Source organism: Ctenopharyngodon idella, chromosome 14 (genome assembly GCF_019924925.1).
Source record: "Ctenopharyngodon idella isolate HZGC_01 chromosome 14, HZGC01, whole genome shotgun sequence".
NCBI lineage: Eukaryota > Metazoa > Chordata > Actinopteri > Cypriniformes > Xenocyprididae > Ctenopharyngodon > Ctenopharyngodon idella.
The window spans coordinates 2,662,728-2,686,183 of NC_067233.1; the positions used below are offsets into that span (position 1 = coordinate 2,662,728).

The window sequence follows — 23,456 nt, forward strand, 5'->3', positions numbered from 1 at the left end:
ATTTATACAGTTCACTAAAGTGAATATATTGTTATTTTAGACACAATATTGTTTGTTTTTGCTCAATTTTGCCAATGAAAATATTACCTGTAAGCCAGAGCAGAACTGTTGTGCATCTCAAAGCAACGCACAGCGGTTTAGTTTCTGAATGAATCTGCATTTTGAGCAAATCAATTGGGTGAACCAATGATTCAATGGCTCATTCATAAAGAGAGCCATTTACTTAATTCCTGAATGAATCAGCCGTTTGAACGAATGAATGACTTACTGACTTACTCTTTTAGACATTTACCACCACCTTCTGGCAGTTTTAAAGTATAATTTCATTAAAAAATATTAATTTCATATATCCATATTAATAAAAAAAAAACATTAAAAGTATATTCTGTCATCATTTACTCGCCCTCATGGCCTCAAGTTTGTAGCCTAAAAGTTGATGTGTAATAAATTCTATGTTGAATCGAATAAAACATTTCTTCCTAAAGCTACTTTTTGTAATGTCTAATTGATGCTTTTCTCATTTAACACAATAATTTCTATCTTTTGTGTGATTAATCGGTGATTAATTAGATTAATTAATCGCTACATCATGTAATTAATTAGATTAATAACATTTTTACATTTTAATCTGGACTAAACATGCCAGCTTAGAAAAGATATCGCGATACTTAAAAGAGCAAGGAAATACCCATTCCGATTATTTGTCCCTTTTTAGCCAAGCGTATCTATTTAAAGGGTACTGTATATCTTCTCATTTAAGAGACTACTCCATGCCAGAGTCTCTAAAGTTGTTTTTTTTCTTCTGAAGTAGTTGTTAACAGAGCTGAGACAAGAAAACATGGGTGTTTTCCCCACATCTCTTATTCCTCAGGCTTGAGAAAATCCTTCCTGGGCTTTGCTCTGAGAACAAATGTAAATAATCTCTGTTAAGCATTGCTGCCCTCGGATATTCCTCTGCCTTTCCTCAATCTAAAGACGATCCTGATGTATTGAGGATCCTGCGGTGGGAAACTGTGTGTATTTGATCAATCTACCTTTGATTAAACTAGGCCAGTTTCTAAACAAACCTATCGTTCTCTTTATCTGCAGAGACCGTTTGTTTGTGTGGATCATCTGTCTTATGGGTGCTATGAATAAATATCTTTTCCAGCTCTAATTTTTTAACATGCTGCTTTTCCTGGAGAACAGGCCTGTAATTTCTCAGCCTGCTTAATGTGCTGCGTGCCAGCCGAGAGCAGGTTCCATAATTCATCAGTTCAGTGCCTATTACCTCAGTGCCAGAGCATGTGCAGACCTGCACCTGCTGCCGTGAGGCACATTAAAGACCTTAACAGAGGGCCACGTCCATCCCACCTAACACAGAACCATCTGACATTACTCTTAAACTGTTTAGAGAGATGGGCTAGCAGTCTGATTCAGGTTTCTCACACTCCAGACTTAACAAGGTCAGTGTTGGGGGTAACGTATTACAAGTAACCTAAGTTACGTAATCAAGTTACTCTCTCAAGTAACGATTCAATTAAAGTAACACATTACTTTTAAATTTACAACAAAGTGAAAGTGTGTTCAGTACAGCAGTCAGTATTGAACACACCCGGAGCAGTGGGCAGCCCTTTTTTGTTGTTGTTGTTTGCTGTGGCGCCCGGGGAGTGATTGGGGGTCAGGTACCTTGCTCAGGGTCACCTCAGTTGTGGGTAATGAGAGTGCAAGAGAGCGAACCTCCGACTCTTTAACCCTTAGGCCACAACTGCCCCCAAAGTATCCGAGTTACTTTTTCAAATAAGAGTAGTACTAAGACATTGTTAAAACAGTCAATGTGACTACATTAGTTCAACTTTAATGTTATGAAGCGACGAGAATACTTTTTGTGTGCCAAATTAAAACTAAAATAACCTCTTTATTCAACAGTTTTTCCTCTTCATTGTCAGTCTCCGCAGTGAACGCAGTGCAGAGCTTCCATGTTTACGTCCGAACGCCGGCTCAGTATTGGTGCGGTATTTGTTTTTCCATAAAAAAGTAATGCAGTTAGTTACTTTTCAGGGAGTAATGCAGTATTGTAATTTTAAAAGTAACTTTCTCCAACACTGGTGAAGATCAGTGGTGTAGACGGGGCCATGTGCACGTATATGTCATATGCTCACTTTTTCCCCAGGGCTGTTTGCGTATAACGATTTTCACTATTTGCGTATACCCTCAGTATATCCACTTGTTTTGCTGCTTCAGAAGTCCATAATCTATGGTCATGTTCACTTATCCAATGCTGGCCTATGAAACTCATGTTCTTTGTTGCAATTGGTGCATTATCACTTCTTTCAGTTCCACCTCTGACAATGTACCGTAGTTAACAGGCGAGTGGAGACGCTCTCGGGCTGAAGCAACACCAGGTAAAAATGAATCAAAGAAGTCTGAGAAATCTGAGAAATGTCATGTAGCGTTTCAGTAGTGAAACTATTTATTCACGGTTTCTGCTTGCAGGAGTTGTCCATTGATCAGCATTTTTTAAAACTGTTTGATGCCAAGAACCCCCAAATTTAATAATTCTCTTCCAGGATATAAGATTTCCTTACTAAATTATTAAAGCAGCTATATTTTTACATACAGAAAGACCCTTGGGTAATAGTGAACCTCTTTCTTCTTAGGACTGTGTGAAGGTGGTACGAGGAAACGGCATAATGAATTTGTGGGTCGCTGTATAGAGGCAGATTGGCCTTGCCTTGTTTCAGAAATCCAACCCCAAACTGTACAGCTTCCTTTAGCACTCTTCAGAGACACTTTTGGTCAAAGGCATTTGATTTCCAGTTGGCAGTGCAGCCAAGCAGTCTTATTTTTGTCTTATCCATGGAGAGCACATTGGTCCAACAGTCCTGATATTCACCTTGACATGATCTTCTACCGCAGTCATGGATCTATATTCTTTTTTGAGAGCAGGGGCATCTTCCTTCCTGACTTTTCATGTAGGGCAGAGTTGTACAGTCTCTTTTGGATGGAGGGCCTCTGTATTTTGACACTGAGTGAGGCAAGTCTTGCAAGACTTTCTAGAGGACGTCCTGGCCTACATAGATTGCCCGCGGTTTGAAATGTTCTGTATTCGTAGAAGGTATTTCAGACAGTGGAGTGATTTACTACAAAAGGCTTTGAAATGGCTCCCTAGACCGGTAAGCATCAATAGACGTTTGTCAGAGAGCTTTTTTGATCTTAGCGTGATGTAGCCACACAACTCAAGTTTCTCTCTAATAGTGCTCTAATCCGGTTTGGTTCACCTGATTCTAATTTTAGATATTACAGAGATAAACGTAGCGGTGTAGATTTTCCACATGTTGACGTCATATCTCTCTTGATTTCAGTTCAGATGAGAGGGTTTTTTATTATTCACTTTTATCACCATTGCTAACATGATGATTCAGTTTCCTTTCGCCTAACCCTATTATAGAGTATGGCTGTTGTTTTTTACTACTTCACATGCAGGCCAGGGCTCTGTTTTATTATTAGTATTGGTATTGTTGTTGTTTTATTCAATGACAAAGTTTGGCTGATTATCATGGCCCATTAGCCCCTGATTATAGATTAGGGTGGGGTGATGTCTACCAAGTTGGCATCAGACGATGTCTACAGTGAAACATCACGATGGACAATGACTTCGGGTTGGGGGTATTTAATTTATTGGAATTAATTAAAAACGCTGGAAGGGTTTGAATGAAGCGCGTTTATCTTTAGATAAAACTACTAGAGGATATAGCACTGAAATATCATTACCACAAATAATCCTGAGTGCTTGTGGTGTGATCTGCACCGCTGTTTTGACGCACTGCTTTGATCACATCACAATATCACTATACCAAAAATCTAGTAGTCGGTACCGATACCACCAAAAGTGCACAATACTCGATACCACGGTAAAAATATATAAAAATACAAATAAAACAATGCTATTTTTTTTCCCCAGGTAGTTCTAGTAAAAATACCACAGAAATCGAATAATCAAATATAAAATAACTCTGCATAGTCATAACTGTATAAATTAAATATAGATGAATCCTTATTAAAGCTTTTTTGTTGTTGATTATCGTTTATAATACAGACAGCCAATAGTAGACAGTAGCATGTTTTAAAGACTGCTGTCACTAAGACCTAATGGACGGAGACAATATGCTGTTACACATGCTGTTCACATTCACATAACCAACGCGAATATACGCCAAGACGGGCATTTTGACATAACTGTGTGTGTATTTGAACGTTTATGTGTAATAAACCGCGAAAATTTGACACTCGCGAGAGGCGGCTATGTGTGTGTGCACTTTGGCTGAGAGCGTACTCACTGAAGAGCGTGCACAGTTTTTTCTCCCTAGGACATATATATAGCTTACATTTTACCGTAATGTTCTTGCCTAACTTACCTGTGTCAAAAAAGTGAAGTAATTGGAATATTTCCATTCTGCAAAACAGCCACTCGCTTCTGCCGACATCTTCAGACAGCGACTACACAGCCAACTAGTGCGAAGTTGCGAACTCACGCCAACTGCACTACAGCTAACGACTTTAAAGAGGCAGCGTTCACCTTTACCTTTAGACGACAAATATAGATTTTAAATTCAATATTGATTTAAACAGAACTGTTGAACTAATTTACAGTATGTAACGCAAGTACATTATAAGTAACTGTAATTAAATTACCTAAAAATGAACAGTAATCCCTTACTTTACTTTTTCAGTGGATAAGTAATTTAATTACAGTAACGTGTTACTTAGTAACGTGCTACACCCAACACTGATCATGGTGTCTGTCAGCATCGGCATTGTCTATTAGCCCAACCCTAATATAGATGTCATAAAACATCTTTCTCCAGTGACGAATCAAAAATATTCACCACAATTCAAAAGTTTCTTATTTTTGAAAGAAGTCTCTTATGCTCACCAAGACTGCATTTATTTGATCTAAAATAAAACCCTAATATTGTGAAATATTTAACTATTTTCTATTTGAATATATTGTAAACTGTAATTTATTCCTGTGATCAAAGCTGAATTTTCAGCATCATTACTCCAGTCTTCAGTGTCACATGATCCTTCAGAAATCATTCTAATATGATGATTTGATAAGTAAGCAACATTTCTTATTATTATCAATGTTAAAAACAATTGTGCTGCTTAATATTTTTGTGGAAACCATGAAACCATTTTTTTCAAGATTCTCTGATGAATAGAAAGTTCAAAAGAAAAAAAAAATCTTCGAGCATTTCGAGCAGTTATTGTCATTTAAAAAAAGTTGTTTGTAATTTGTCTTGTAAAGGACTTTTAATACTTAATTTAAAAAATCAAGTACAGTATACTTGGCTTATTGCTGACGCTGACGTCGTAGGCTATGCGTCTATTTTCATTTATACTTCTGCGTTGTTGTCCGCGTCGACGTGCATGCAGACCACTAGTAGGCAGTGTCCGCGGTCATGTTGAGTATCAAGGCAAAAGCCGAAGAAGAAGCAGCTTGTCATGTATGTTGTCAGAGAAGCTTACAAATAGAAGCGGCAGAGAAGCCGCAAATAGGTAACGACTTTTGTTGAAGTTTGACTGAATGTGTCCGCTGAAACAGAACGTTTTTCATTGCTATGGAAGTTGAAAACACTCACTCTTCTCCGATTGCTCCGCGCCAGTTTTTTGACCTGAGGGAGGGCTCTAGCAGAACAATCACAGCGCTTGTGATCCACGTAGAATTGACGCGTTGTTACATTTTTGAAGAAGTGCACGTCAGGCTACGTCGTAGGCTACACATGGTACACACAGCCTACACCGTAGCTACGGCGTACACTCAACACAGAAGTATAAATCAGCCTTAAAGGAATCATAGGCTGAAAATGATGCAAGTGTGTCCAAATCTTTGTTCTGTACATCTTCTGTATCTTCATTTTATCTCCATTGCTTGGTCACATTGGACTTGTTACTTCACAAGGATTTACCCCCGGCTGTTTTCTATTTGGGTTAGAAAGGTCCAACTTTCAAAGTTTTTCATAGTTTGCTGTGCTTCTTTGGCTGCAATTAATATTTCCCTTTCAAAACCTTATCCTTTGAAAGAGAAAAAAAAATGCTTTTTTTACCCTTCAGATTCTAATGCCATGTGATTATCAGGGTTTTTCCTGTTCATCCACACGCACTAACTTTGTTGATTGTATATTTACAATTAATGCATTTGATTGTTAATTATGTTTACATAAAATACAAATTATTTATCATCCAAGCTTCTTGAGCCTTTTGAATTCAGCACAGAATTTACTACTTCTAATTGCTTAATTGCTATAAGAAGTCAAACTAACTTTGCATAATTACCAGCTCATTTATATAGAGCTAGTTAAAATCTTCTGACTGCACCATGAGTGGACCACTACTGAGCCGGGAATGTGTTTCTAATGAGAATGTTTGTTTCCTGCTCCTTCACAGATGTTGTTTTCCTTTCATCAGACTCTCTTTATGATTTAAGTCATCTCTTGTAATATCTGAAAGCAAACGAGGCTCGTTTTTCATAATATCTGAGAACAACAGGCGTAATAAACTTCACTTCCTCCTTCCCCTAACAGACCATTTAATGAATCTATGACAGTTCTGTGAATGTAACAGTTACTTTTACTAAAGTAAAACCATGAACATAAATAACTTAATTTGCTTTGGCATGCTGCAATTTTGCTTGGGTGGCAGCCGAAAAAATTACCATGCAATTATGTGGTACCGATTTAGACTTCCAGTCCTGGTGGTACTCCAATGTGGGTCATCTTATCTCCTGCCTCCATTAGTGACTACGAGACAGAAATATCAATACTAACACAATCATTAAGGCAGCTTCTCAGCTCCTCGCTCTGTACATGCTGCACGTCGTGCCCACTTCTGTTAATGGCTCTCAAAGAGAAGCCATGCTCCGGACCTGTCGCCTGCTGCAGGGCTCTCACCTCTCAGACACGTCTGCCAGTTCAGATCTCACCGATGTTTATCCTCACTCTCCGTCCTGACCCTCCCTGTGAGATAGATTCATGTCTATCAGTTCTTAGAAACCTGGTTAAGCTAAGTTACTTTTAAAAGTTTTTTACAATATTGTTTTTCTTCATAAAAAAGTAACTAATTGTGTTACTTAATTACTTTTTGTGAATTACTTTTGCAGCTAAAGTTCACTTCAGAATTCAAATTTCCTGATAATTTACTCACCCCCATGTCATCCAAGATGTTCATGTCTTTCTTTCTTCAGTTGAAAAGAAATGAAGGTTTTTGAGGAAAACATTCCAGGATTTTTCTCCATATAGTGGACTTCACTGGGGTTCAATGGGTTGAAGGTCCAAATGTCAGTTTCAGTGCAGCTTCAAAGAGCTCTACATGATCCCAGACGAGGAATAAGAGTCTTATCTAGAGAAACCAGCGCTCATTTTCTAAAAGAAAAAAAAAAGTATATACTTTTTAACCACAAATGCTCGTCTTGCACTGCTCTGTGATGCGCCACGCATTACATAATCAGACTGGAAAGGTCACGCGTGACGTAGACGGAAGTACCGCGGTTGGGTGAAAAACTCCATCTCATCCTCCAACTTCAAAATCATCTTTGTTTTACCTTTTTTTTTTTTTTTTTGTAAAGGTCGTTTCACTTACTATTTGTTTGGTCGCCACTCTCACTATACACGATATTACTGTACACAAGCGTTTCTTTTCTATTACGGCACGAACCACCATATAGATATACGCACACACACAAAATTAATATCCGGCAATTGTTTATATCCCGGACGAGCCCCCATAAATGTTACGTCCTTTTAGATGTTTTTCTGTTTGTTTTGTTAGGGGAAGTTTAAGAAGTAACATTTGAAAGTGTGTATGCATATACAGTGGTAGGAAGGCCGAGGGACAAGAAAAACTCTGTGTAAGGTGTTTATTGTTCAACGGTGCACAGTGCTTAAGTGAAAGGGTGTAATTGATATTTACAGTATTAACAGTACACGAAAAACAAATAACAGTTAACAAAGAAAACAGAGGTGGGAAGGGGAGCTCGAGAGATGCCAAATCAAAGAAATAAATAAAACAAAACACAGCTAACTATTTTAACAAACTAAAATAACTACTAAAAAGAAAATGTAGAAAGAAAAAGTCTTTGGCGTAGAAACGCCCTATCTAAACTATTCTGCCACACAACGTGATGACTGGAAAGACTGACAGTAAAACTAAACTGTACACTGTACAAACAAAATCAACAAAGGACTCTTCAAACAGGTAATAAACACACGCACAATATACAATGAACAATATCAGGACAAAAAAAAAAAAAAAACAGCGCAATAAACCATACACAAGCAAACAACCAAATAGCAAATGTGAATTGAGCAAAACAGCTGGAAACGTGGAGGAGATACAGGGTTTTTAACTGGGGCGTTGAAAGATGATTGGCAGCGTGAACCGGGAATGTCATCAGAGTGACAGGCCGATGGACCAATGGGATCTGGAACACACAAGACCAGACTACCACACATACATAAACATGACGTAACAGTAAACACTTGCTCTGTACTTCTGCGTGACCTTTCCAATGTGATTATGTAATGCGTGGCGCATCGCAGAGCAGTGCAAGACAAGCATTTGTGGTTAAAAAGAATATAATTTTAATTTTTTTTAGAAAATGACCAATCATTCCGCTAGAGAAGACCCTTATTCCTCGTCTGTGATCATGTAGAGCTCTTTGAAGCTGCGATTTGGACCTTCAACCTGTTGAAGTCCACTATATGGAGAAAAATCCTGGAAATGATCTCTGTCCTTTTATCATGTTTCATTACATCTATTATATTTTTATATGGAGACTTTAAGTATGAGTTCTCTGAAAAGTTATTCCATTATTCACTTACAGTATGATGCATTTATTTACAGTGCAATTTACATGTCATAGATCTTTACTCGCAGAACTTTTAAGTTATTTTTTCCCAATGCCAGAGGCAGAGCTTGTTTATCTTGCATGCCTGCAAATAAGGGAAATATTTGAAGTATGAGAGTGGAGTGCTCTTAGTAAGGTTAGACAGACTTATATACTCTCCACAGGTGCAGCAGAGACCACAGAGAGTGACGGCTTCATCATTTCCATTTCAAAGAGCTCCACGCTGTCATGCAGCTGTAGTCTAAACCAATACCTGTAAATGAAAGCCAGTGTTCACTTTTTTTTGCCCACAGATGGACCGCTTGTGCATAATAACAAGCCAAGGCAAACAGCTGGGGGAATGAGCCAGTAAAAACCTATTCATTCGAAAAGCCTTTTAAATATGTATTGGACTTAATTGTTTATTTATCTTTAAAGGGAGAGTGTTTAGCTCTCGTATATAGCTTTAATTTGTGCCACAACAGAATGCTGTCACCATGTAGACTGAAGAGGCTTTTATTCACTCAGTCCTTTGAGATGTCCTCTCTTCTGTTTTACAGATTTTGACCCCAGTCTTGGCATGATGACTGGCATTGCTCCAATGAACCCCATGATGCCCGGCCTTGGGATTGTGCCCCCGCCAGTTTCGCAAGACATGCCCATTGTGAAGGAAATCATCCACTGCAAGAGCTGCACACTTTTTCCGCCCAACCCCAGTGAGCGATCTCTCTTTCTCACTCTGCTGTGTTCAAAAACCTAGTGAGCTGACTACTGAGGCAGCATTTTAAGGCACCTTAAGATACCTTGTTTTGGCCAAGTACAAAGGTTCGCTAGGTGAAGGATACATGCATATATCCTTAACCTAGAAGGCAATCTCAGAATTTATTGCAACAAGCTTGGTAATGATGATTATGGATAACTTAATATAATACTAAATATAGTATGATGGAGATGCTTCCTATGTACTCTTGTGAAAAAGAAGTGTGCATAATTGTATTGAATGTGTACTTCAAATCTTAAAAGTATATTTTAAAAAAAGTACTTAAAGATAACGTGTTGTAATATTAATGAAATATAATGCCACTTATGTTTATTTAAAGAGAGTACAGTGTACTTCTTTTTCACAAGGGTAGAGCGTTTCAAATCTGTTACTTTGGAGATTTCATGGTGGTTAGGATGCTGCCTCAAGGCTGGAATACACTACACAACTTTTTCTCAGATTTTGACCTGATTTCCAGATTTACGAGTCGACGATAGTTGCCGAAAGTCTGCACCAGTCTGCAGAGTCGCATAGTGTTTGATGGGATTTTTTAGCTTCAGATTATGATTCCATCCAGTCGGAAGATATCAAAACATGTTTGTTTGTTTTTTTTTAGCTGATTTTAGATCACATATTGTATATGACCAAAGTTGTCCGTCTACTGTCCAGTCTGCAATTAAATAAAATGTTGCAATAAAATACAATTCAAATACAATAACAACACAAAAGTAAATTAACAGAACATGAGTAACAAATTAGCCTTAATATTTAATTCATCAGCACAGATAAAACAACTGACAGCGCCACTCACTTCTAACTTCCTTTGTAATCTGTAGTCCATACTGAACGCATCTACCCACCCAAGATCGTATCCAAATCCGCTTGGCTCGCTTGTTCTTTTGAGACTCAGCACACAGAGTCACTTCAACAAGGTAATCTCATGCACATCCATGTTTTTTTTTATTAATCTCATGTTTTTTGTGTGAGTTTGTTGTGTTCGGAACGTTTGAAAGTGATCCTCAGTCGTTTCAAACTGTGGGTCGCGACCATAGACTGTATAAAAGATGGACGACCTTCACTCTCTTCCATTGTAGAAAAGTGAAGCCACAATTTCCTAACATGGCGCTGAAATCTTGCGCAGTAGTGAGCATGAAATGGAGCCGCGGTATCAACACTCCCGCAGAATCGGTTAGTACAGTTTACTGCAGAACAACTCATGATGTCGGTGTGAAATAATCAGTTCTGGAAATGTAGAAATTAAAGTTAAAGCTCCAATCTTCTCCTGAAAATCCCGAAAAAAAGTCAGCTGGTGCCTCAGTGACTACTTCACTCAGAGAAGCTGTCAATCACAGCTGTCAATCATGACATCACACCCCCGTTTTTATAGCATCAAATCAACTAAAACCAAACTTATTTTAAAAATGAACACTTGAACTTACATCACGTGATTAAAAACTGCCTAAAATGACAGAAACCATCTTTGAAAAAAATGTATTTGAAGTATAATTTTATTGTTTAGTTTGTCTCACGTCCCATTAGATTACATGAAGAAGGCAGGGTTTATGTCCTATACTGGAACCAACCACCTGGGGGCGATCAAAACATTTTGGCTTCACTTTTCAGGACTTGTGCGGCACACTTGGTCGCGACCCATTTGTGGGTCGCAGAGTAGGTGAAGGTGGGACGCACAAAGTCACTTGCGTTTCAGTGAATGACACACACACAAAAACAGTTTAGTCTAGGGGTGCACGATATACCAAAATACTGCGATTTAATTATATAAATATACATATGTGCTAGCTGTGTGCTTTATAGTGAAGCGCTCACATGCAAATTGCCCCTCAAATACTTCACTTAAAAATATTTTAGTGTGTCTTGAGATAGATTATACTTGTCTTGGTTGGTCCTGGAATGGAAACCCCTGGTTTAGGGTATGATGCCCAGTTTTTCTCCGTAAACATTTACAAAGTCAGCAAGTGTATGAAGCCTAGTGTTTTAAAATCTCTTCAGATTCCAGTGTATTCCAGCCTTCAGAAACCAACTGCCTATGTAGGCAGCGAGGCAGCTCACTAGGTTTGGACACACAGCTTGTATCTCACTCCATTTAACATGTATGCAAGTATTTATAACCCTCATGCATTTTAAATGATATTATTGACTTGAGCAATGTGATCTGAAATGCTGAGTAGATGAAAAGACTGATATAGCCATGAGCAACTGTGCAGATTGTAAATGACTTAATATCATAATTCTATAAAATTTCGATCTCCATAGCCTAGCAGGGCATGTCACCTTGATGAGATGCAGATGCGATTTTAAAAGCCAGCTGCCACTCAAAGCGTCAGACTGATGCTTGATAGAAGGGCTATGTTTTTATTTGAGAGAGGAGCTGTCATCTATTCTTTCATATTTACCCTGATATCCGCCTCATCCCACCAGCTGAATAAGCTCATCTGAATTCGTCTCCTGTCACAGAGAGAGAGAGGTCAGGCAGAAGAATGAAACAGGAGGGGCCTGTCCGGGGGGACTGGGGTGGATCTCTGACTGTAATTGGACAGTTGACCTCTAAGGAGACTGAGGTATTCTGGCATGTAAAATATGCCACACAGCAAGAGGAGGGTCAGAGGAGACGATGATTACCTGAGAGAGTCAGTGTCCTTCAAACAGCTGAGCTTTCTGCCTGCCGATCACGCTCCACATGCACATCTGTAATCACAGGCTAGGCGCTCTCGTAATGCTGCGGTCAGCCTCACCTGCAAAGTGTCCTCACCCACCTGACTAAAAGAGAGTGACGGACTGACACGCCTGCTCTAATACTCAAACAAACGTTGTGAGACGTTGATTGATGCCAAAGCAGGAAGTACGAGAGGAGCATTCAGAACCTGGCTGAAGTTATTCTTTTCAATGAAAACAGCAGTTACCAGTGAAAATATCTTTAAGAAAGTTTGCAAAAGAACAGATACTGAATGACAAATAAAGGCTCTGTTACAAAATCATGTGAACTGCTTATCGAGGGAGCATTTTAACTATGCGCTCAAGACACAATGATAGGTATCTTAATTATGCTGTGTGAAATTCTAAGGAATTGTAATCAGTCCAGATCATATTTAGCCTAATGTGCTGTGGCTTTTATGCATAATAGAATACTGTAGGCGCTGATGACAGCGGCTTTCAATCTATTGCCGTGGACCCCACAATTTTATGATTTCCGTGCAGAGCCCCCTAAAATATACACTGTAAAACTCAATAAGTTCAGAATACTCAAAAAACTTGAGGAGACTTATAACCTCAAAACAGTTCAGTAAACTAACTTATTTTTTTTAAGTTGGTATAACTTAAATTTTTTAAGATAAGTGGGGTGGGGCCGAGAGCCATGGAAGTGGAGCACGGTGTCTCTCACTAACAATCACGTCACCGACATCCCTTCACCCCCACAGTTCTCAGCCTCGCCCAACTTATCATAATGTTTATTACTTGTATTCCGCACTTGTATATTAAGTTCAGTTTACTACAGTGAAATTTTGAGTTCACACAACTTTCATTTTTATTTGAGTGAAACAAACTCATTTCATTTAATAAATTTCACTGTTCGGTTTTACGGTGTATAAGCATCTTTTTTCATATATAAAGACCCATTTGCAATGTGAAAAACACAAATATTATTAATGTGTCAAATCTGATCTGGGAAATATTTACTTTATATCAAGTTGACTATTTTTTCCTACATACCCTACCATTCAAAAATTTGGGGACAGTAAGATTTCTTAATGTTTTTGAAAGAAGTCTCTTATGGTCAACAAGGCTGCATTTATTTAATTAAAATACAGTAAAATCAATATTATTGTGAAATAATATTACAACTGCTATTTAAATATATTTTAAAATGTGAGGCAAAGCTGAATTTTCAGCATCATTACTCCAATCTTCAGTGTCACATGATCCTTCAGAAATCATTACGATATGCTGACGTGAAATTCTGACATTTTTCACGAATCTCTGAGTAATAGAAGTTCAAAAGAACAATATTTATTTGAAATATAATTTTTTGTATTAAAATGTCTTTACTGTCACTTTTGATCAATTTAATGTGTCCTTGCTGAATAAAACAATTTCTTTTTTTTAAAAAAAAGCAGAAAAAGAAACTAGTATAATGTCACGGTTGCTAAATTTTACCTTTTTTTGACACTTTTCAATCAAGCAAAATATGAAACTACATAAAAATAAATGACAAAACTAATGATGTATTAACCCTGATGTTAATAGCGTGTCATATTGTGAGTTTAAAAGAGTTTATGTGGTGTTATTTGTTATCAGTTACTAATTCTGGGAATTAAACTGGAAAGCATTGTGGCTATTTTTCAACTCTTAAATGTGTTTATTGATGTGAAGGTGCAGTTCAGTTTTCACTTTACAAAGGTTTCTCTCTATCTGGAAAAATATATATATATATTGAAGGAATGTTTGATCGTCTGTAAAGGAATCTGCTTTTCTTTAGTATTGCAGACTTGTCATCATTCAACCAGATCGATGCTTCAATTGACAACAGAGGCAGCTAGCTGTATATCGATCTTAGAGTCGCAACACAACAACATGAAAAGCACGGTTCATATTCCCTCCCTCTCTTTATGTTACAGATTAGAAATGAATGAACCCCGGTCACTGCAGTCATACCTTCAGGGCTCAGTGATCAAGCAGCGCATGGGTAATTATGCCAAGATCATGGAGGAGAAAGACAGGAAGGGGGAGGCAGAACAAAGGCCCACTTGTTTCTGGGGCTGGGTGGGGGTCGTCACATTCTGGGATTGTAGTTTTTAATGATGAGCAGAAAAGAGGAACTTGAAAGAGACGGCCATTGCAGTGAACGCAGCGAACACTGTCTGATGAAATTTGGGCATATCCATAAACATGACAGTCTCCTCTCATCTCGTTCAGACAGACCAGGCTATCATGCACATATCTTGCATTGTAACGAGTCTCCTTTTTTCCGCACCAGTCCGTGCAGAAGTGGATTTAATAGCCGGTGACAGCTGTGCTCTCCTGACTACGGCATACAGTAATGCGGAGCAATCATTCATGGTTATTCTCACCTCAGTTGCCAGAAAAAATTACCCAAGTCCTTTTCCCAAGGGCCCGCGATGGCTTATGCCATTTAACATGAAATTTTACAAACTTGAGCCTCTCTAGATCAGCACCTGCTCTCTTATTTTTTTGTATTTTGTCCTTGTACGTCTTTTTGGTTCTCTTTAAGCCTAACCGGTTTTCATTGCCTCTACGCCCTTCCTTCACCATCTTTGTCAAAGTCATCCACCCTTTCCTCTCTCTATCCGCTCTTATGCCCTTCAAGACATAATATGATAGGAAATATCAGCATTTATACCATATGTCATTTATCAGTGCTTTTTAAAGGGCAGCTGCGTTCACTTTGATCGGAGCTGTATTAAAAACACACAGGCTTATTGCTGTCAGCTTCACCCCTTGTTATTTATTAGATTTGACCGATGGGGATATTTGAAACCTCCTTGTTTTATTCAACTCGTGGCGTCTCAGCGGATCAGTGGAGAGCTAAGCCTAAATCTTTCCTCGCATGACTTTCTAATAAGGATATAAAAAACAGGCAGTTCCTCTTGCAATTATGCTGATTTTTGCGTTGTGTTTCCTGTCACGGTCACACATCATGTTACTTGTAATCTGCAGCGACCCTAAACAGTATGTGGATACTTGAGTCGCACTTAAAAATGTCTGAATTGCATTAGCTAACAAAATATCAAACAAATGATGCTGGAAACCTTTTTAACGTAACTTGTCTTTTAAATATCTCATGCTTTGAAATTCGTATCATGTCATGTAATCGCTCAATCAGTGTTTCAACCCTGGAAAAGCGTCAATAAAACAGCTTGTGAACAATGTCACATGTACCATCACATTTACCTCAGAAAAGCCATTCAATGTCTAAAAAAATCAACCATTCACAATGTGATAAGATTCCAGCGACAAACCATTTGCCTGTCCACACCAGACACGACGTGGCTATAGCCAAGTTTTCATCCAGTTTTTGCGATGTTTTGTTATCGACAAAGCAAATATGCGCAAAAAATATTTGCTGTCTCTAGGCTTTTTCCTTTCAGTTGACCATGATGACGTCATCCCTGAAAAAAACGCAATATATCACAAATTCGTGTCTTTTGCATCCCAAATATTTGCAATATGACACTATTTTCCTCATCCCTTCTGATGCACCTTTGAACTACAGAGAAACGGTGCTTGTACGGGAGCAACACCACAAACACAGACGCTGCATGTATAGGCTAATTCTGTCATGTGACACCACATTTGTTTGCATTAAAGCCCTTTTTCTTGACAAAAAGTGTTTCCAAACCAATTTTTGCGACATTTGAAGTATTGACATAGAATTTATGCGCTAAAGATAAACGGAAATAGATTGTGTCGACATTTGAGAAATTTTATCGACAAATGGCATTTTCATTGGCTATATCGCTAAACATTTTGAAGTGCTAAACCTTTTTTATCAAAAAAAATTCTTGGATGGAAACCTGGCTTATGAGACATGATAAAGTCGATAAAAAACCATAGCAAATCAGAATAGCGCATGGGCGGGCTCTCTCGGCAAGCTCCCGGCACTCGCAAACAAAATGGATAAGTACATAATCTAATCAAATTCATGAATATTACATTATTTTAATTAAAATTATATATTAAAAATACATTAAATATTATTAAAAATACATACTGAGTTACTCAAAACAATCTTTGCCATAGAATACACTTGAGTTGACAGTTTGAACGTTTTGTTTCCTTTTATTTATTTTGAAGATCTGAGGTGAATTGTCTATTGTTGCTTTATGGCTATAAAACACACAAAAAATGATATTCAAACTCACAATAGACGCTTTTAACAATAAATAAAGCATGTAAACATTAACTGAGATTATCATTGTCATACTTTGTGTTGTTGTTCCAGCCACAACATCGCAGAAAAAAATTGTTAGTTGTTGTCTAAAACATTTCTGAAAATGATACCTTATATCGCGTGTCGCGGCGTCACGTCTGGTTAGGACATGGTGTTATATGTTAAAATCACAAAAATTTTCTCCTGGGGGAGGATCCCCCTACAACAATTTAATTCGGAAACATGTCACCTTTTAAATCCTCTTGTAAGTTTGCAGGTCTGTTTCAAATATACTGGAAAAGAAAACTAAATATTTTTGTTATTGAAGGTGGCTGGTAAAGGTATAAGGTCTGCTCCACAGTCTAACTCAGGACTCTAGTGGAAAGACTGAATTGTCTCCGCTCTGGATCACTGTCCCGCAGCTCCAGCACGGCTTCACACCTTCCCAACCCATCAGTCTTATTCTGCAGCTCTACACAGCCCCAGCTTGACTTAACTCCATCTCTGCATCACCATCGCCACCCCATTCTAGTCTACTGTGCTTAATAAATGGCCATCGATCGCCTTTCACTCACTGTCGTTTGAAAGGCCTGGCTTTCTGAAGGACATTGAGTTCTGAGAAGAGAGAGAGAGAGAGACCAAGCATAGCAAATATCATTCTCTGCTGAGCATGGAAACCCACAGACTGCATGAAAGGATAGCAGTGATTCAGTGCCCAGTTGTAGATGCACCTTCCACCATTAAGTCAGGCTGCATATGCTGCCTTTCACTGGCTTCTAAACCTTCGGTCTGCCCTGGCTCTGTGCCTGAGACTGACCTTTATATCAGGCAAAGCTCTCTTCTTCCAAGATCCGAAAGGGCCGTGTCACTGTGTTTCTGCTTCTGGAAGCGTCAGTTTGCCGAAGGCACTGCCAGTCTCGCCTGTTTCCTCACTTAAACCCACTCACGACACATATCACCCACCCCTCCCTCCACCAAACCCGCCTGTGCCTGCGGAGGCCTTTAACCTCAGTGACACTGTTGCTTAAAATAAGTATTGGCTAAAGTATGTCTCCAAGCCTAGGGATATTATAGTTGCTTTCATTCATTCAAATCAGTGTGATTTTAGTATTATTTATATACTATTATAGTATTTGCTTCTTTTTTCAGTTTAATTTTAGTTTATATTAAATGGGACATATCATAAAAATCTGACTTTTTCTGTGTTTAAGTGCTATAATCGGGTCCCCGGTGCATCTACCAACCCAGAAAACCTGAAAAAGGACAACCCAGTAATTTTGTTTTGGCAAGCCTTTCTCTGCAAGCATGAAAAAACGAGCCGCTCAGATTTCACTCCGCTTGTGACATAGGAAGGGGAACTTATTATAATATTACCGCCCCTCAATCTGCACGTTTTCACCCGCGGTGCTGCCATTTTGTTTTTGCAAGCGCAAATGGTGTTCTAACGCCATGGCAAAAGTTCAAGCAAAGCATACTAACTGTTCTGTCGTTGGCTGCACAGATGAGCACTGAACACTGTTTAGAGTCTCATTAGCTTAAGTTGACCCTGGCAAGCTCGATTGTTAAAAAAAAAGGAGCGATTCTGTCCGAGCGATATTTTGGAAATGTATTAGACCATTCACAGCATTAGATAGCAATCATAAACGTTAGCCTGGTGTGTATGACTCTGTTTGGCAAACAGGTATGCTATGTGTAGTGGGCGTCCATACGGGTTTTGCACAAAAGATGAACATGACGGCACATGCTAGTGGATGAGTTGAATCAACTCCACAGCAACTACATAAATTTATCCACTAACCATTCAGAAACGTCTAAAAGTTGTAACTTCTTCCTGAGTCTCTCCATCAGTGTCGACTCCGGTTTGAACAATGTAAGGCTGAACACCGTTACTGACAATCCTCATTTTGGCTGCGTGAGATTCTCCAGCTTTGTTGTTGTTGAGCAAATGAAACGCGAGTTGTTAAAGCTCCGCCCTCTTCTGGAAAGGGGGCCGGGAGCAGCAGCTCATTTGCATTTAAAGGGACACACACAAAAACGGCGTGTTTTTGCTCATACCCAAATAGGGCAAATTTGACAAGCTATAATAAATGATCTGTGGGGTATTTTGAGCTGAAACTTCAGACACATTCTGGGGACACCAGAGACTTATATTACATTATAGGTCATAATTGGTCCCCTTTAAGTATTAGTAATTTTGTTTATGTGCTGATGTCTTTATTTTAAATATTTTGCTTCATTTTTTTTAGTTTTAGTAACTTCAGTACTTTTTATTTCAGTTAGTTGCCAAATATTCATGTAATATTTATATTTCATTTATTTTATCTTTATTTCAGTTAACAGAAACCATTTTTAATAGTTTTAGTTAACAATAATAACACTGGATCTAGAGAGAATTTTTTGTGCATCAGGACTGTCTGTGGTGTGATTGAATGTTGAAATCAAACCCACCAGCTTTTTTGGGCATCATACTGTCATTGGCACTTTAAAATCTTGTAGACATCTGGGCTTTTTATGCATTTCTGTACTGCATGGATGCATTTAAACGTTCAACTCAAACCTAGACAACATAATTGGACATCATAGACACATTTAAATCAAAACTTAAGAGCTTTTCTGGGTTTCACTTGACGTGCCGATGCTTGAATCAAACCTAGACGCATATATGGACCTTATGAGCGCATTCAAACTGAACATTTGGACAGCATATGTATGTTTGAATCAAACTTGAGCATCATAGGCCTATTCAAACGCCCAAAGCAGAATTTTTAATTTCACTGAAAATACAAATATTCCACCTTTCTTATGTTCCTCAAAAGTATGCAGCACACTTGATTTTTATGACATACTTTAGTACATACTGATAATATATTGCTCTCCTGTGGAGAAAACCCTGTTTAAGGTGCTTGTGATCGCCACAGGCTTCCCACAGAGACACTGTCCTGCTTTCCTCTTTCAAGAGAGCCAATGCGCAGCAGGTAGACGGCTGTCGAGATGAGTGAAGACTGGCTTTTGAGAAGTCAGCTCATCTTATCTGCAGTCTCACTCCTGTCAGCCCACTCGAGCTAACAAAAGGCCCAGGATTCCTTCTTTCACCATCTCACACACACACAGATCTAAGTCTGTGCAGTTGAGTCTTCTGCAGGTCTGTGCCTTAAACACGCCTGGGGTTTCACAGAGCAACATGCTTGTTAGGATCAACGGTATGCACTTCTTTTTATCTGTGTGGTACCTCTCGTGCGACTGACGTTTTTTTTGATTGTGTACATTATGCACACATGTCTGTCTTCAGTGAGGGTGGCAGCACTGGACATCTTCCTCAATTCTTCCGCCTCACTTGTTCTATATACATTCCGCACCCACGTTCCCATCAACTTCTGTCTGTGGTACAGTTGTCACCTCCACCGTCTATGTGTATTTGAGCTTGTGTGCGTGTGTGTGCGAGACAGAGATACACCTGCGGCTGTCTTCATTTTAGCTGATTAGCGTTAAGCTTGTTGACGACTGTCTCTCGGTTGAGCGCTCGCAGTGCTGGAGGTACACAGTGCCCTCCTGAATTTATGTCCCAGACCCTCCTGTGTCGTCTTAGCTCACTCTTCAAAGAAGCGCCTTTGACGGCACAGGATATTTAGCCATGGAGCAGTGGGAAGAGCACTGGTTTGTGAAATAATAGGCTTTGATTTCATTGCTGTGCGGTTTCCACTTTTGAGACGTTCTAGTTACTGGAGAAACTCTCTCAAGTTATCTCAGATCCGAAGCAGTGTTCCGTGTAATTTCATATCGCCGTCTTGGGTGACAATGAAAACAAATCAGCCACCGGCTGCATTGTGAAAGTCAAATGATATACTTTGCTTTCTCCCCACAGTGTGAATATGAAAACAAAAAGTGGGTGTATTTGATTTAGAAAAGTTCAGAGGTATCAAGCTCTTTCTTGTGTAGCTCCTCTGTTGCTTCTAAAGCAAACATCTACTCTTTGTTTTTATTACTTGCTGAAAGTTTCAACTTTCAAGGGACTGCTTATGTCAAAACAAAATGTTTCATGTGCACTTGATAAAGGAAACATTTGATCACCTGGGCCAGCAACCAGTATTTAATAGAGCTCTGTGTAAGAAGTGACGGAAGATTAAAACAAAACTACTTGCCCCTTAGAGATTCTCAGTGATTGCTCTTAAACTAGTGTAGCAGCCTTAAGTCTCGCTTTCTCTACTCATAATAAGAAAACATAAACTTTTTTCTTAAGTATTCGGCTTTTAGATTAGTTTGCTACACTTTATGGGCATTCTGGGTGTATTGAATGCATAGTGCATGTATTTAAATAGGCCTGGGTGCTAAATCACTGTTCTGGCAGGATATTCAAAGCTCTTGCTCTACAGTAAAACACAAAATGAAGTTCAGGAGGAGCATGTTCAGGTAATCCAACCAATCTGTGCGTGAAGAGTCCTGTATGTACAGTATAGCCGCCCTCACCTCTGTCCCATGATGGTTTCGCAGCATCTCTCCACCACCCCAACGCCTCACTGTTGGCTGGTTCCTATCCCAGTCAAGGATGATATTCTGAGCTCGGAGCCCTCCCCTCGGACAGCACGCCAAATATGCGTACATTACCATATCTGATTACATGTACGTGCAAACTTGTGATCATATATTTAGGATACAATATCCATATTTGTGTCAAAACACTGTGGGGAGAATTCACTAAACAGCTGCACCGTTGCTTGAGGTGTTTCATCACAAAACCTTACAACTTAAGCCCTGGGTATACTTCGTTTTTTTATACAGTCAAACACACAGCCTTGTAAAGTATGCTTCACTTGACTCGTACGCATACACGTTCAAAGCATGTCCAGTTTTGAGCGGGACGAGTCACAACCCATGTAAACATCTTTGTATGCTTTCATGCCAGAGTTTTACAAATGAGGGTACTTTCTAACCTCTTCACACACTCATCTATGTAGGCCTCTATCGTCGCTGTAGCTTGCATGCGTTCCGGTCTTTTCTGTTTATGCAGGTTTTCTTCGACTACCTTGTGAATCGACGCCCCCAATTACTGCAAAACAGAATTAAATGCGCATGTGCGAAGCCCCGGTTATACTTTCCACGTAAAAGTAAAAATGGTCATCGAAGGGTGTACGCGGAGGCTCTTTGCGGACATCCGCATGCATCCCATTTTTTGTGACCGGCTACAAAAGCACCAACTGTGCATGTGCTGGAAAAAACGACATGGATGTCAAATTTGAAGAGTCTCTGTGTGAAGAAGTCTGTCGCTACCCGCATCCATTGTTAAAACAATATAAAGACAGCCAGATGTGCAATAATAATGATGTGCAATGATCTACTGCGCATGTGTGGAACACGTCCACCGAGTGGACCTCAGCTTACACTTTCAGTAGTATAAATTAGGGCTGCACAATTTATCGCACTATATGAAAAATAACATTGAACTTAAATGCGATTATTGCTTAATCGCGATTCTTAGTGCGATTATGAAATCGCAAAAGGCTGCGATTATTTTTATTTATTTTTTTTATGTGCAGATTGTCAATGAAGTATGGCTCCAAATGCTAATCCATCCAGTTTGAGTCGCTTAAAAAAAACAATCAAGACATGAGAAGCCTTTATTTACATCTTGTCCAACAAAAGACAACATTTAATAACGTTTTTACTCCAAACTCACTTCATAAGGACAGTTGAGCATCCTTCTGAGAGATGATGTGGCTTCTTACACACAGTAAGGCAGTCGTGTGTTAATTAGTCATGTTTAATCAATCAAAGCGTTTCAATTTCTGTTTATTCAGCTACAGCGATACGATGCGTGTTATCTACTTCTACGGCAGGGTATATTTGCAGTTTCTGTGCAAGAGCGCCCTCTGGCTTTCAGATGGAGAAGCATTTACTACTGATCACAGAGCCGTACAGCTCTGACAAGCTGCGCATAAAATAATCACAGCCTTTGCCAAATCACGTGCGGTTTAATCGCGATAAATCATGTGGTCCTAATATAAATACAAGTAGTCCGTGTACGCGTCCGAATTGGAATCCGTGTACTCGTCTGAACTGAAATCCGTGTATGCGTCCGAACTGGAGTCCGTGTACGCGTCCGAACTGGAATCTGTGTACGCGTCCGAACTGGAGTCCGTGTATGTGTCTGAACTGGAGTCTGTGTACGCGTCCGAACTGGAGTATAACCGGTGCTAAATACCGCGTACGTGTAAAAAGTGAAGTATACTTTGGGCTTTAAAGGGATAGTTCACCCAAAAAATGAAAATTTGATGTTTATCTGCTTACCCCCAGGGCATCCAAGATGTAGGTGACTTTGTTTCTTCAGTAGAACACAAATGATGATTTTTAACTCCAACCGTTGCGGTCTGTCAGTCGTATAATGCATGTCAATGGGAACACCATCTATAAGAGTCAAAAAAACATGCACAGACAAATCCAAATTAAACCCTGCGGCTCGTGATGACACATTGATGTCCTAAGACACAAAACGATCAGATTGTGCGAGAAACCGAACAGTATTTATATCATTTTTTTTACCTCTAATACACCATGTTCAACTGCCTTGAGCGTGCTCACGGCATCCAGTGCGTGAGGTGTGTACGCGCTCTGGCGTAGTTTAAAAGATTAGTCTACTTTCAAATAAAATTTTCCTGATAATTTACTCACCCCCATGTCATCCAAGATGTCCATGTCCTTCTTTCTTCGGTCGAAAAGAAATTAAGGTTTTTGATGAAAACATTCCAGGATTTTTCTCCTTATAATGGACTTCAACGGTTGAAGGTCAAAATTACAGTTTCAGTGCAGCTTCAAAGGGCTTTAAACGATACCAGATGAGGAATAAGGGTCTTATCTAGCGAAATGATCAGTCATTTTCTAAAAAATAAATAACTGCATATGCTTTATAAACACAAATGATCGCCTTGCAT

At 39.1% G+C, this 23,456-nt stretch overlaps 1 protein-coding gene across 10 annotated transcripts in view; it reads left to right on the forward strand.

Annotated features, from left to right (window-relative positions):
• enox2 (ecto-NOX disulfide-thiol exchanger 2) overlaps positions 1–23,456 on the forward strand; it is a 254,888-nt gene that overhangs the window by 173,692 nt on the left and 57,740 nt on the right. For 9 of the 10 annotated variants that reach the window (XR_007924820.1, XR_007924819.1, XM_051859857.1 and 6 more), the window contains 2 exons: positions 9,427–9,582; positions 10,463–10,558. Coding sequence is in view for 8 of the 10 variants with exons in the window: in XM_051859857.1 (XP_051715817.1) it covers positions 9,427–9,582; positions 10,463–10,558 (252 nt within the window). In the remaining 2 variants the exon portion in view is untranslated. The remainder of the gene's footprint in view (positions 1–9,426; positions 9,583–10,462; positions 10,559–23,456) is intronic. The other variant, XM_051859858.1, reaches the window with a different exon arrangement.